General features: G+C 36.5%; 1 protein-coding gene across 3 annotated transcripts in view; it reads left to right on the top strand.

Moving 5' to 3' along the window:
* Positions 1–13591, top strand: part of ELMOD2 (ELMO domain containing 2) — a 29849-nt gene that overhangs the window by 11175 nt on the left and 5083 nt on the right. For all 3 annotated transcript variants that reach the window (XM_032333467.1, XM_032333466.1, XM_032333468.1), the window contains exons 4-8: positions 1253–1350; positions 1604–1733; positions 4050–4183; positions 8171–8239; positions 9247–9380. In XM_032333467.1, the coding sequence (XP_032189358.1) occupies positions 1253–1350; positions 1604–1733; positions 4050–4183; positions 8171–8239; positions 9247–9380 (565 nt within the window). The remainder of the gene's footprint in view (positions 1–1252; positions 1351–1603; positions 1734–4049; positions 4184–8170; positions 8240–9246; positions 9381–13591) is intronic.

Genomic DNA, 13591 nt, shown 5'->3' on the forward strand with positions numbered 1-13591 from the left:
ATTACCACTGGGGTTTAAGGTTCAAGTCATTTCCTGTAGCCATATTACTTCAGGGTTTGACCAATTAGACCTTGTTGACCATATGTGTATCCTTACCAACTGTTAGTCTTTGATCATTTTCCTTCTCACTTTTTCATTTACTTTGAGGAGTCTTCTTTTTGTTTCCTTTTCTTCCTTTTTAAAAATAATCATATGCATTGTTGTATGTGTCTTTTAGTGAAACAGTTGCCTTTCTTAAGGTTTTTATCTGCTAAATATCTCCATTTAACAGTTATTTGGTCAATTATCTTTTACATGCAGGATATGAAAAGATGAGCTAGATACAATCTCTGTGCTCAATGAATTTCCCACTTAATATACAAAAGTAACTAATTTAGAAAGTAGAAAGCATCATAAAAAGGTTATAGATAAATCACTTTGGGGATTCCAAGAAAGGAAAGGTTAATTACCCTTGAATAAAATCAGGGAAAATTTCTTGGGCCTGGTATATGAGCTAGCTTAAAAATGGGCAGTGTTGATATGTTTAGTGATTGGGAAGGAACATTCCAGAAGAAAGGTCCAGGAGATACAGAGGCATAACTTCAGGTATGATGAGAATATTTTGCCTGGGGTTATAAAGGATACCAGAGAGAATTTTGTTGGTAGTTTACAGAGTGATAAGAGTTAACTTTTTAAGGATTAAAAAAAAGTCCTGAACTTGCCTATTTGTTAAAAGAAGGATCCAGTGGACATTTGTAGGACATATGTAAGAAATCTGTTTAACATGAATAGAAAAAAGACTAAGGATACCAGTTACCAGTGACTGTTTCTAGCGGTAGCAGATTAATTACAAGAATATTTGAGTTCTCTTCTTTTTGCTCTTCTGCATTTAAAAGGTTTTTTGACTTCTACATTAAAATTTTTGTACACATACATGTAATTTAAAAATTGTATAAAAAGTACCTGCTTCACAAACCCAGTATGGTGGGAGCTCGTATGTTAAGAACTTAACAGTTGAGAATCTGTTGGTTCTCAGTTGAGGAAGCCTTCATTGCATCCTGCTGCTTCTCTTTTATGTATGTATGTATGTATGTAGGCATGCATGCATGTATGTATGTGGGTATGTATGTATGATTTTAGCCCTGGGGAAACAAATTTCATTTCATTTTGCATTTTAATATATGCATTGTATGTTGACTAAATATCCCAAAACTTCCTGTAGTGTTTCAGCTCTAAGAGATTTTCCTCATTCAGCTTTCTTTCACATAAACAGGTTTTGCAGAAAGCAACTCTTGTTGTCCAGAGTGAAGTGGACAGATGTGTAGAGGATATAATGAAGGAAAAGAATATTAACCCTGAGAAGGATACCAGGTATGTTGTTTTCATGGTATTCTCTTTTATTATATACTTCTGTTGTGAGGTATGGAGATGACACACAGTCAGTTGTAAAACATTGGAGCTGAAGGGGTTGTAGAGTTCATCCAGTTCAACCCTCTCACATCAGTAGATGAGGACTTGAAGAAATGCTTTCTAGATCGACATGTAACACACAAGCTGTGGAAGGCATTACTTTAGTGTGGTAAGAAGGAGCAGTTTTTAGAAATAATAATTTTCTCATTTTCAGTTTTAAAATCTGTATGAAGGCATGCTTACTGCAGATATCGGGTTATAAACAGCTCTATTTGGATGTAGAAAGTGTGAGGAAAAGGCCGTATGACTCTGATAACCTCCAACATGAAAAGCTGCTTCTCAAGGTAAATTTCTGTTTTCTCTATCTAAGCTAGTAAAGTCTGTGTGCAGATTCTAGAGGCTTACCAATCATCCAGTTTCTTTGCCCCGTTATTATTGTTGGTGAAAGATTTAGCTGTTTTTGCAATTTTTTGATAAGCCTCATTAAAATATATTCATGTAAATTTTATTTTTAATGCTTTTAATTCTGAAATAAATTAAAACTTACTGAGAGAGGTATCTTTTCAACTGATGAGTCCGCAAGCTTCAGATGTTCTCCCTACTTTTTATGTAAATTGCTTGTATAAGGTAGGCATTCTTTTTTAGCTTACTTAGAAATTGTGAACATGACTGTCCCTTTTCATATTATTATGTCAAAAATTTTGGGATTTACAGAATGTGAATTGCCAAATGATGCCACCATAGATTTAAAAATTAAGAAAGTAATTGAATTTTCCTATTTCTTATTTCTAAAGTATAAATACATAAGGCCAGTGAGAGGACGAAAGTAGAGATTACTAAACCTGGAATAAGCTTTCCAGATCATCTAGCCTATCAGCTTCATTCTAGTTTTAGGAATGAGGATTCTAAGGCCGGAGGAGGTGAAGTAATTTTCTTTGGGGCCAATTTCATTTTTAAAGGGATAAAATAAAGAACATAGCACATTGTACTTGGAGTTAGGAGTTTGTTGTATCTAAAAGTGCTATGGAAAGAGACATTGATAATATCTAAGTAACAGATAATATCTAAGTAAACAGAAAAGTTTTTTTAAAAAACCCTTTTTTTCTGAGAAAGTATAAACATACACTTCACCTAAAATTAAAAATAAAAATTGATTTTGTAAAATGAGGATAATGAAAATACACACCTCAAATGGCTGTTGGTGTAGACTGAACCTTTATATTTAACTGGAGGTTGGCCACCATTTATATCTTCATTGTTTTCATTATTCCCTTAATTTCTGACCTTTTCTACATGATACCTTCCCTTTAGAAGGGGTAAGGTGCACATCCTAGCATCTTGGTCAAGAGAATTTTTATCTTGTTGATTCATTATGAGACTCCATTTTCAAGGTAGAGAGCCAGTTGCTGGTGGTAAATCCCACAGCCACTGCCCATACTCCGCTGTGTTCGCGGGTAAAGAGCTAAGTAGGTACATGCTTCCTTAATCTGTAGTTTAAGGACCACCTTCACGAAAGTTAACCAACGTCTTATATTTACAGTGTAAGATTTCACATTTGCCCCATGGAATCAGAATCTCCAGGGGTAGAACCCAGAAATTTGATATTTGTGCATATTTAACTTGACTGTTACTGGTTTTATTGTGTCTCTCCCCACATCACTGAGGCTTTATCACTGGCATAATCAAAGCCCTTGCCGAACTCGTGAAGAGACACTGATGTGTTAGTAGAAAGAGAAGGGACCAGAGAAAAACCCAATCTAATGATTGGATTAGCTTCAGGGCCAGAGTCCTGACCCTGTCTTAAAAGTAAGGTCACAAGTCTTCACATTTTATTTTAGGTGACAGGATACTCCTTTCATTAGGAGTGCTTTACTCAACAATGCCTGAAATGGTAGTGAAATGGAAAAAAATGCAAGTATTTCTGTTCTGCAAATATTTACACACTTTTTAATCAACTTTTGTAAGTCTGTTTTGTTTGATGACTTGTGGTGTTGAATTTAGAAAATGATTAAATTTTTTAAACTTTGTTTTGCATTGGTTAGTCAGTTGCTAATCTGTGATTGCTGTTTTTAAATGCTCCGTGTTAAGGAACATATTACTTAAAACCAAGCCATATTATTTTTTCTTCTAAAATTATGAAAATTTGTAAAATAATAATCGTACGGCTTCAAATGTTGTCAGTCTTACCTCTTCATGATTCCCTCTGTTTCCCTTTTTCCGTTTAGGGACCCACCATTAGAGTGGAGCCTATTTTAGCATGCAGTATTTGAGTGAAGGGCCAAGACCCTAACACTGTTTTGTTTTGTTTTTTCTTAAGGAGGCAGTTTACCAAGCCTGATATATATATATATATGCCTTTATTTACTAAGTAATATATATAGCAAATAAAGGTATCTCATTGTTTTAGATTTCTATATACTTGTCGCTTTTTAAAATCTATTCTTAATATCAGTCTTTTAAATTGGAATAAGTATGCTGCATTTTTAAGGGTAACTGAAAAGTTCTCTAAATATAGTCTTTGTTGAACTCCTATGATTTGTCTACTAAAGCTGTTTAATTGAAAGCATTCAGCTTACTTATATGTCAGCTGTGAGAAGAAAAATGTCTTAGTAAATTAAGAACATCGCTATTATTTGTAATATGGAAGTATGTTTGTACAGCTTTGGAATCTACTAATGCCCACGAAAAAGTTGAAGGCTAGAATCTCCAAGCAGTGGGCTGACATTGGTTTCCAGGGTGATGATCCCAAAACAGACTTCAGAGGCATGGGCATACTTGGATTAATCAACCTTGTGTAAGTGAAATACATTTTTTCTTCTCTGAAATGACATGTAACCTCCAGTATTGTTAAATTCTAATAAGAATTGATCTAGTTGTTTCAAACCATCTCTGAATTTTAATACCTATGGTGCTTAAAGTATTTCCTAATATCCTGGCAACAATATGAAGACATTGGAAACATTTTGTGTGTGTGTGTGTGTGTGTGTGTGTGTGTGTGTGTGTGTGTGATTTCTTTACTGATACCTTTCTTCTTCCTTTCTCTTTGCTCCTCCTTTCTGATACCTCTTAAGGAAGCATGTATACTCTTACTCATTTTATCTTCTTGCCACTTCTCTCTTGGCTCTCCAGTTCCATTTTGGAAATATAGCTTGATACTAATAAAGTCTCTTCACATACTCTTCACCATCTGTGATCAGTGATCTAAAGCCCTGACTTTTCAGAGCCTATATGAACTCTCTCTCTCTTTTTTTTCCTCCTTTAATACTTATGCTTGGGCATACATATGAAATCCCCAAATATGTAATTAAAATCAGAATAGATGTCCAAAACTATTCTAGAAAGTAAACTGGAAGATTAGTATGGTTGTGGATACGCAAATTAAGATTCCACTCTTAATGTCTGTCCTTGAATTGTTATTTATAGACCATAAAATGCCTAGAATGGGAAATCTAAACATTAGCAAAGTTTGGATAATTGTTACTATCAAAAAGTTAGTCCTAAAACTGTGCTGATATTATTAATAGATCTGTATAGATAAAGCTATTTGGGGGAAAATAGAAGACATAGTAGGGTTTCAATATCTATAATTTTTTCCAGTCATAAAAGTATTTAATTTTCTGTAATACCTAAATTTTGTAAGTATAAAGATTATAAAGATTCCCTGTAAGTATACCTGCCAAAGATACAACACAATACAAAAATAATAATTATACGGGCACCTGGTGGCTCAGTTGGTTAAGGGTCCGATTTCTGCTCAGGATGAGATCCCGGGGTCCTGGGGTCAAGCCCTGCATTGGGCTCAGCGGGGAGCCTGCTTCTCCCTTTGCCCCTCCCCTCACTGTGCACTCTCTTTCTCTCTCAAATAAATAAATATAGTCTTTGAAAAAATTACAAAGTAATAATTTTAAAAATGAGATTGCCAATTTTCTGCTTTGATAAACTTCCAGTTGGAATTGAAGTAGAATAAATGCAGTTTGTTTCCACTTGGAAAAATTATAAAATATTTTAAAATTCATTGTTTTTCAGAACACATGGATTCTTTGTTCGTAGCCTTTAAAGACCATCTTTCTTCTTGGTACTTGTAAACTACACAGATATTTCAACCAGTTAATCAGACACTATTCTGGTGTTTCTTTTTTTTTTTTTTTTTTAAAGAGAGAGTGCATTTGTGGGGGGATGGGTGGGCAGCAGAGGGAGAGGGAGAAAGAATCATAAGCATGTGGAGTCCAACACAGGGTCAGTCTCACAACCCTGATGCCATGACCTGAGCCAAAATCAAGAGTTGGACGATTGGGGCGCCTGGGTGGCTCAGTGGGTTAAGCCACTGCCTTCGGCTCAGGTCATGGTCTCAGGGTCCTGGGATCGAGCCCTGCATCGGGCTCTCTGCTCAGCAGGGAGCCTGCTTCCTCCTCTCTCTCTGCCTGCCTCTCTGCCTGCTTGTCATCTCTCTCTGTCAAGTAAATAAATAAAATCTTTAAAAAAAAAAAAAAAAGAGTTGGACGATTGACTGAGCCACCCAGGCACCCCATAGTGTTTCCATTCTCTTTATGAGTAACCTTGCTTCTCAGAAATCAAGATTTTTCAGCATTTTCCAGAGAAAGAATTTAATGTAGCTTAAAATTTAAGTGAGTAGGATTTGATTCAAGGTTGTGGCAAGGGATTCTGATAGACCTTTAAGTGGTTTACAGATACTTACATTTAGAGCTGGTATCTACTGATTTAAAAAATGACAAAGACTACATTTGTTAGTAATTACTTGATTGCCAATGATGTACTAGAGATGGTTGAAAACATGAAAAATCCATTCTGATTCCCCTATAATTATGTTTGTTGTCCTGTGTATGGAGCTATGAGTCTTCAGGATTGAAGTAAAGATACAGTCAAGAACCAGACAAGCTATTCAAACACCCTTATGTGATTTATTTTTTAACTTTCTTGGCCTTTGTCATCTAATCTCCTGAGATATTTTGTTGCTTTAAAGGATAGCTGGTAGTTTGATGATGATACTTAGGTAAGTGAATGTTGAGGCAGGTGTAGAAGAAAGGATATTGTACGGAAAATGAATTCAGGAGAGACTGAAGAAAGCGGAATAGATGAGGAAATAGAAGCAGCTAAGTTGAATATACTAATTAAGGCCAAATGTATGTCGAAGAGGAGAAGGAAGGAGAAGGAAGGCAGGCAGGCAAGAGGTGAGAGGGAAGGAGGAAGGAGGGAAGGGGTCGGACTCTACAGATTATTGTAAGGAATAGTTTTCCTATTGCATAGATGTTCATTTTGCATAGATGCTGTGAAGATAGGGGTTGACTAAGTTCATTAAGGAAATTAAAAGTTGTTCTGTGTTACAGATTGGATACTTTAAGAGTAGTTTGGTTCTAAAAATATTAATACTGAATTGTATTAGTATCATGACAAAAAATGAAAGATAGTTTAGTAAGGGCATCCTTAGAGTCAACCTAGGGATAAAGGAGAAAAATTAGTATATGTAAGGAAAGCATTGCACTAAAACAGGACTTTTTCCTGTCTGGGGAATTACATATCCCTTTGGGAATCTGGTGAAAGTTTTATATATTCTCTTCCCAGGAAATGTACACACAGAAAAATTTATGCATAATTTAAGGTGGTTCATGGATACCCCTTCATTCATGGAGTTCTAAATTAACAACCCTTTTTTAAATGGGTTGAAAATTAGTAAAGAAAAATGGAAGTCTATAGTATTAATCTATAGAAGGAAAATGAGAAAACTTTTAGAAATTTCTCTGTTGTGTGAAAATTTCAGTGCTTGTGCCTTCTAAAATTTAAATGAGCCATGGAAAGCCACTTTTTATTCTACCTTTTTTTAAGATTTTTAAATTTTATTTTATTTATTTATTTGACAGAGAGAGAGAGAGCACAAGTAGGGAAAGCAGCAAGCAGAGGAAGAGAGGGAGAAGCAGGCTCCCCGCTGAGCAGGGAACAGATGTGGGGCTCCACCCCAGGACCCTGGGATCATAACCTGAGCCAAAGGCAGATACTTAACCGACTGAGCCACCCAGGCGCCCCTCTGTTTATTCTACTTCTTACCCTCATACAAACATCCAGTCAGTCATCATACGTGTGTATGTGCATGAATACCAGTGCGTCATGAGGTGACCCATTAGGCTGTACAGAAGATTTAGTCCCTCTCTCGAAGAATTCAAAGAAGTTGCATTAGTATAAGACAACAGGATGTATGAGCCTATGAATAGGTAGCTTCATATATTTCTCCATTATACCCACTAATACTTGCGTTTTATGGCCAGCATTTTAGTTATACCCCTGATCAAGGAGGGCTTTTTTAGTGCAAAAGAAAGGTTATTGCCTTTCCTCTGTTTGCACAGAAAATGGCATTAAACAGTACAGACTCCAGTTGCAATAGAAAGTGTTACCCTAGGAGAAAGGATGAATGTCCCAACAGGTACACACGCACTATTTTACAGAAAATTTAAAATAACAACAACAAAAGAGGACTCTAGATTTTTTTTAAAAGGTAGGTAGAAAGTCTCTTGTTAAATCATTTCTTTTTCAAATACTTCAAAGCGTTGCCAAGGGCCCCTGTCCTGTACTAACTAGATAGGCCTGATCCCTCAGAATTAAAGGTTGATTCACAAGCATTTCCGAGTCACAGAAGTGATTTGAGATGGAGATTGGGATGATTGTGGCAGTCCGGGGACTATCCTGTTGACATTAGCTTTTTAAATTTCTTCTGGATATCTTCAATTTGAATAACATGTTAATTTTACTATTTTCCTTCAACTTTTTAAAGGTATTTCAGTGAAAATTATACCAGTGAAGCTCACCAGATTCTTTCCCGTTCAAATCATCCAAAATTAGGGTAAGCTGGATACCTCAAAGAAATTGTAAATTCTTGAATTTTAAAATACTGATTAGATTATCTGAATTTGAAAGTATTTCATGGTATTTTTAAAAGTGAGATTATTTTTATTAATAAGAACTTCATAAAGATAGTATATGATCCATTATTTTTAAGATGAAATGTGATCGCATACAAATTTTGTATTATTTCAATATATTTTTGTCACAAGATACAGTTTGTTAGAAAGTGGAGGTAAGGAACTTTCTGAAAGTTTCTTGAGGAATAGATTTGAAAATAGAAATGGGAAATAGCTTTGACGTACATATAGGAAAATGAGAAATAGCCTTGAAAATTGTAAAGTGAAATGCAGTTGAGGTCCGATTATCAGCTTTATCATAATTATTTTGTTTTTATATTCCAGTGATATCTACCTTTGAAAAAACATAACAATATTACATCATAAAAATAAATACCCTGATAATGGAGGAGAAAATGTCAGATTACCCAGTGTGTTTTAGAAACCAATGAGAGTGTACTCTTTTTAATTTTTTTTTTAATTTATTTTCAGCATAACAATACTCATTGTTTTTGCACCACACCCAGTGCTCTATGCAATCCGTGCCTTCTCCAATACCCACCACTTGGTTCCCCCAACCTCCCACCCCCCACCCCTTCAAAACCCTCAGATTGTTTTTCAGAGTCTTTTTAATTTTTTTAAGGCTTTAAAAGGTTTTTGGTATTTGTATGACCAAAGTTTCATTATTACTTCTTAGATTATATCCAGAAAACCAAAGGCCTCTGAAAAAATAAAAATCTTTTATCTATTCATAAAACCATAAAACTTCTTAGATTATATCCAGAAAACCAAAGGCCTCTAAAAAAATAAAAATCTTTTATCTATTCATAAAACCAGTACTGTATTAGAAATGCATCAAAGTAATTTTTCACTAATTTCTTGTGTAATTTTAAATTTATCTCATGAGCTATTTGGCTAGCTGGTGTAACTGGTAATGTCTCTGACGTAGGTACTCTTACGCAATAGTTGGAATCAACCTTACGGAGATGGCTTATAGCTTGCTGAAGAGTGAAGCTTTGAAGTTTCATCTCTACAACTTTGTTCCTGGTATACCGACGATGGAACACTTTCATCAGTTTTATTGTGCGTATTAAAATGAGTCAAAACTAGATATTTCTAGACATATTTCTACTAAATATGTAATTTACGCTTGACATTTTATTTTATTAAGTTCTTTGAAAAACAGGGAAATAAGGGGGGCACCTAGGTGGCTCAATCGCTTAAGCGTCTGACCCTTCATTGTAGCTCGGGTCATGATATCAGGGTCATGAGACTGAGCCCCACGTCGGGTCCATGCTGGGTAGGGAGTCTGCTTAAGATTTTCTCCCCCATCTCCCTCTGTTCCTCCCTGCTCATGTTCTTGCTGTCTCTCAAATAAATAAATCAACCTTAAGAAAAAAGAAAAGAAGGAAATAATGGAAGATGAGTCCCCAAGAATATTTTATCCTCAGTTTCTATATTTGCTGAATAAAAAAATTCAGCAAGGTCATTTTTTCACATATATGTTAATTTAGGATTTATGCAGTTTTCCTGTAGACATCCATTTTCCAGTCAACTATAAAACGAATTTTTACTCTGGAAAACTTGTTAGCGAATGCTGTTGAGTCAAGGACAATCCATTTGCAGATTATTTTGTTAGTCTTATAAGGGAACCACATTTAAAGGAACATTCTCTCCCAACCCCCACTTCAAGGCCAGGCTTTCTTGTGTTAGGTTGGGGGTACTTACTAACTGGTTCCTAATTATTATTACTGTTCCATTAAGTTTTCTTGTGATTTGCACACTAAAGGTTTAATTAAATGAATTTATCTGTGAAGCTATTGCTCAGAAGCAAAGACTTTAAACCTAGCATAGTTTCACATTCTACTTTTCTTGATCTCTTTGTGTCTTTAGAATGCCATTTGCATGTTGGCAGAATGTAGGAAACTAATTGGTTATAAACGGCTGAATCATAACTTCTTCATCTGCACGTTGAAGGCATCATTCAAGTCTCTCCTTCCCACAGCCTCCTCTGCCTTCACTTAATCCCTTGTCCCAGGTTTGTCAGGTGCTGAATATCTCTTGCCCTTCTTTACTTTTTCCCATCCCCGCTGTAACTGCGCAGCACGAGGCCTTTTGTTAGTGGGTTACTGTGACAGCTTTTTGAGTAGTCTCTCTGTGATGACCTTCTTCCAGTTCTTCTCCACATTGCAGATAGAATGACTTCAAATGAAAATCAAATCATTTTGCTCCACTGCCTACAATTGTTGAAAAGGTTCCACTACAAGGCCTTTCATAATCCATACCTTGGTAACCTCTCCAGATTCATTCTCTTGCCAGACACCAACTCCCCCCTGTCTGCAATGTGGGCACCTGGCCTTTTAGTTGTGCAAATGTATTACACTCTTTTGACTCTCGACCTCTCGCTCGGCCTGTAACACCCTTTCTGCTTCTTCCATTCTGTCCAGGTGACCCCTGCGCATCTTGGAAATCTCGGTTTAGACATGACCTTCTCTGGGAAGTCTTACCAGAGACTTTGTTCCTTCGGTTATCCATTTCTGCATTATTCTTCTTTCCTTCTCTTTCGGAGTATCCCTGTCAGACTACAGAATTCCATACCTCGCATTCAGGCATTCACGCACTTGGTGCCAGCTGCTGTTCGAGACACTGCAAAGAGAGCAGAAATGAGGCCAAAGACTTAGCAGTTTTAAAGCTTTCATTTTCAAGACCAAAACACTCCCTTCATGCAGCACGCACCTCCAGATACCACTCCAGTAATTCACCCGTTTTAAGTATACGGTTCGCCGAGTTTGGGTCAATTTGCTGAGTTACACAACCAACATCATAATCCAATTTTAGAACATTTTTGTCACCCCACAAGGCCCCTCAGGCCAGTTTACAATCAATCCCTATTCCTGTGGTTCCCTTTTCTTTCTTTTTTTTTTTTTTTTTAAGATTTTATTTATTTACTTGAGAGAGAGCAAGCAAGAGAGGACAGGCAGAGGGAGCAGCAGAAGGAGGAGGAGAAGCAGGCTTACTGCGGAGCAGGGAGCCTGATGTGGGGCTCGATCCCAGGACTCCAGGTCCACGACCTGCTTAACCAACTGAGCCATCCAGGCACCCCTGGTTCCCTTATTTTTAACCCCTGTTGGAAAATATCCGGAGCCCCTGTGGCTTTGGTTAGAGACAGTAAAAGCACACAGGGAATTTTAAGGTTAGAAATTTTGTGTGGGATTTCCATGGACTCCTAGAGTCAAGAGGAAAATAGATGTGCTTTGTGGAAACAACTCTTTTCCATCCTTTCCCGCAAGGATTTCAGAGTCTATGTCATGTAAGGCCCTGCCAGCTCGCTTCCTATAATTTTGGTGTCATCTCTTGCAGTTTCTTGATGTTTCATCAACTTAGCCATTACAGTGTCAGGACCTTAGGCAGGTCTTTCTCTGAGACCAATTTACATTATAGACCAATAACCCAGCTCTGAAGCAAGAAATTTCTAGTACTTTATACTTGAGCAGTTTGTTCCAGATCTAAGTAATCATTTGCCGAGGACAGTAATGAAAAGCAGTTTTGGGATGCCTGGGTGGCTAAATTGGTTAAGCTCAGGTTTTGATCTCATGGTCATGCGTTTAAGCTCTGCATTGGGGTCCATGCCCAGTGTAGAACCCACATTTAAAAAAAAAAAAAGCAATCTAAAGGACTTACATGTATAGTAAATAGCTAAAACTTAATAGTCAAAAATACTAAAACAAAAATACCATAAAGTTTAGATAAATGCCTTATTTTTCATACTACCCAGATTATTAATCTCTAAATTTTTTATTGTACATACCTATTAAGTGATGGGAGTAGGGGTAGGGGAGAGCACAGATTCAATTTATACACAAATATGTAATTTCTGTAGATGTACTATTGTTCCGCTGTATACACAAGCTAAATTTTGAATGAAATAAAGATTAAAAATATACTTAAAAATAATTACAAGATTACCATTCTCAGTTTATCTTTTAGGAATGAGAAGGAAGTAGCATCCTTCTGCCCAACAAGGCCTTATTCTTCACTTTTGTAACATATCCTAGTTAACAAAATCTATTTTATTATATCAAGAGATTAATCTGAAATACTTTCTTAAATTGGTCTTCTTAGATATTTCAGTTTTGAAATGTCATGGTTCTTAACTGTTAATGTTTGCTTTATTTATGACTGATGTTCTAAAGCAGAATTTACTTTGTTTTCATATTAAGTGATTATGATAGTCTTGCCACACTTTTATGCAGTCACTGTCTTTCCCTGCTCTGTTTATCTGAAATAGGTCACTTCTGGGGCACCTGGATGGCTCAGTGGGTTAAGCATCTGCCTTTGGCTCAGATCTCATAGTTCTGGGATTGAGTCCCCTATCGGGCTTCTTGCTCAGTGGCGAGTCCGCTTCTCTCTCTGCCTGCTGCTTCCCCTGCTTGTGCTCTCTTTCCCTCTCCTGTCAAATTTAAAAAAAAAAAAAAAAAAAAAAATCACTTCTATCCCTTCTTAAAAGTCCTTTGAGAAGAGGAAATGAGATTCTGGTGGAAACAAAGTCTAACTTAGAACATAATAGAGACCACTTGTAAACTATGTGAATTGGACAAGTTACTTAAGGTCTGTGGGCACCTGGCTAGCTCAGTCAGTAGAGCATGCAACTCTTGATCTAAGGGTCGTGAGTTCTAGTCCCACACTGAGCATAGAAATTACTTGGGGAAAAAAAAGTAAAAGCTCTCTGCACACTCCATTTCCTCTTCCGTAAAATGGGGATAAGGTAGTACTGCGTCATAGGATTGCCGTGAGAGTACATCTGCACATGAGTACATGGCGAGCACTATGATAACACTTGTTAAATAATATTAAATATATTTGGTTGAATCCAAGTACAGTTTAGGAATGGTTTTAAATTCACGTTTTTTCATTGTAAGTATATCTATGCATATTTATTAAGTACCATTAACACTTTGATGGTTTATTTGGCTACTTTTATGAAGATATTGCAAAACAAAAATGTTAAGCCTACTATTTAGAGTGCATATATATATTTTTAACACTTTATTTATTTGAGAGAGAGAGAGTGCACAAGCTGGTCGGGGTTGGAGGGGTGGTGCAGATGGATCCAAGGGACAGGCAGACTCCATGCTGAGCACAGAGCCGGATGTGGGGCTAGATCTCACAGCCCTGAGATCATGACCTGAGTCCAAATTAAAAGTCAGATGCTTAAACAATTGAGCCACCCAAGTGCCCCCATATGTTCTTTTTTTAAAAAATGAAGGTGTTGACTAGTTTATTGAGGAAAGCAG

The sequence above is a fragment of the Mustela erminea genome, chromosome 2, assembly GCF_009829155.1.
Source record: "Mustela erminea isolate mMusErm1 chromosome 2, mMusErm1.Pri, whole genome shotgun sequence".
NCBI classification, from domain to species: Eukaryota; Metazoa; Chordata; class Mammalia; order Carnivora; family Mustelidae; genus Mustela; species Mustela erminea.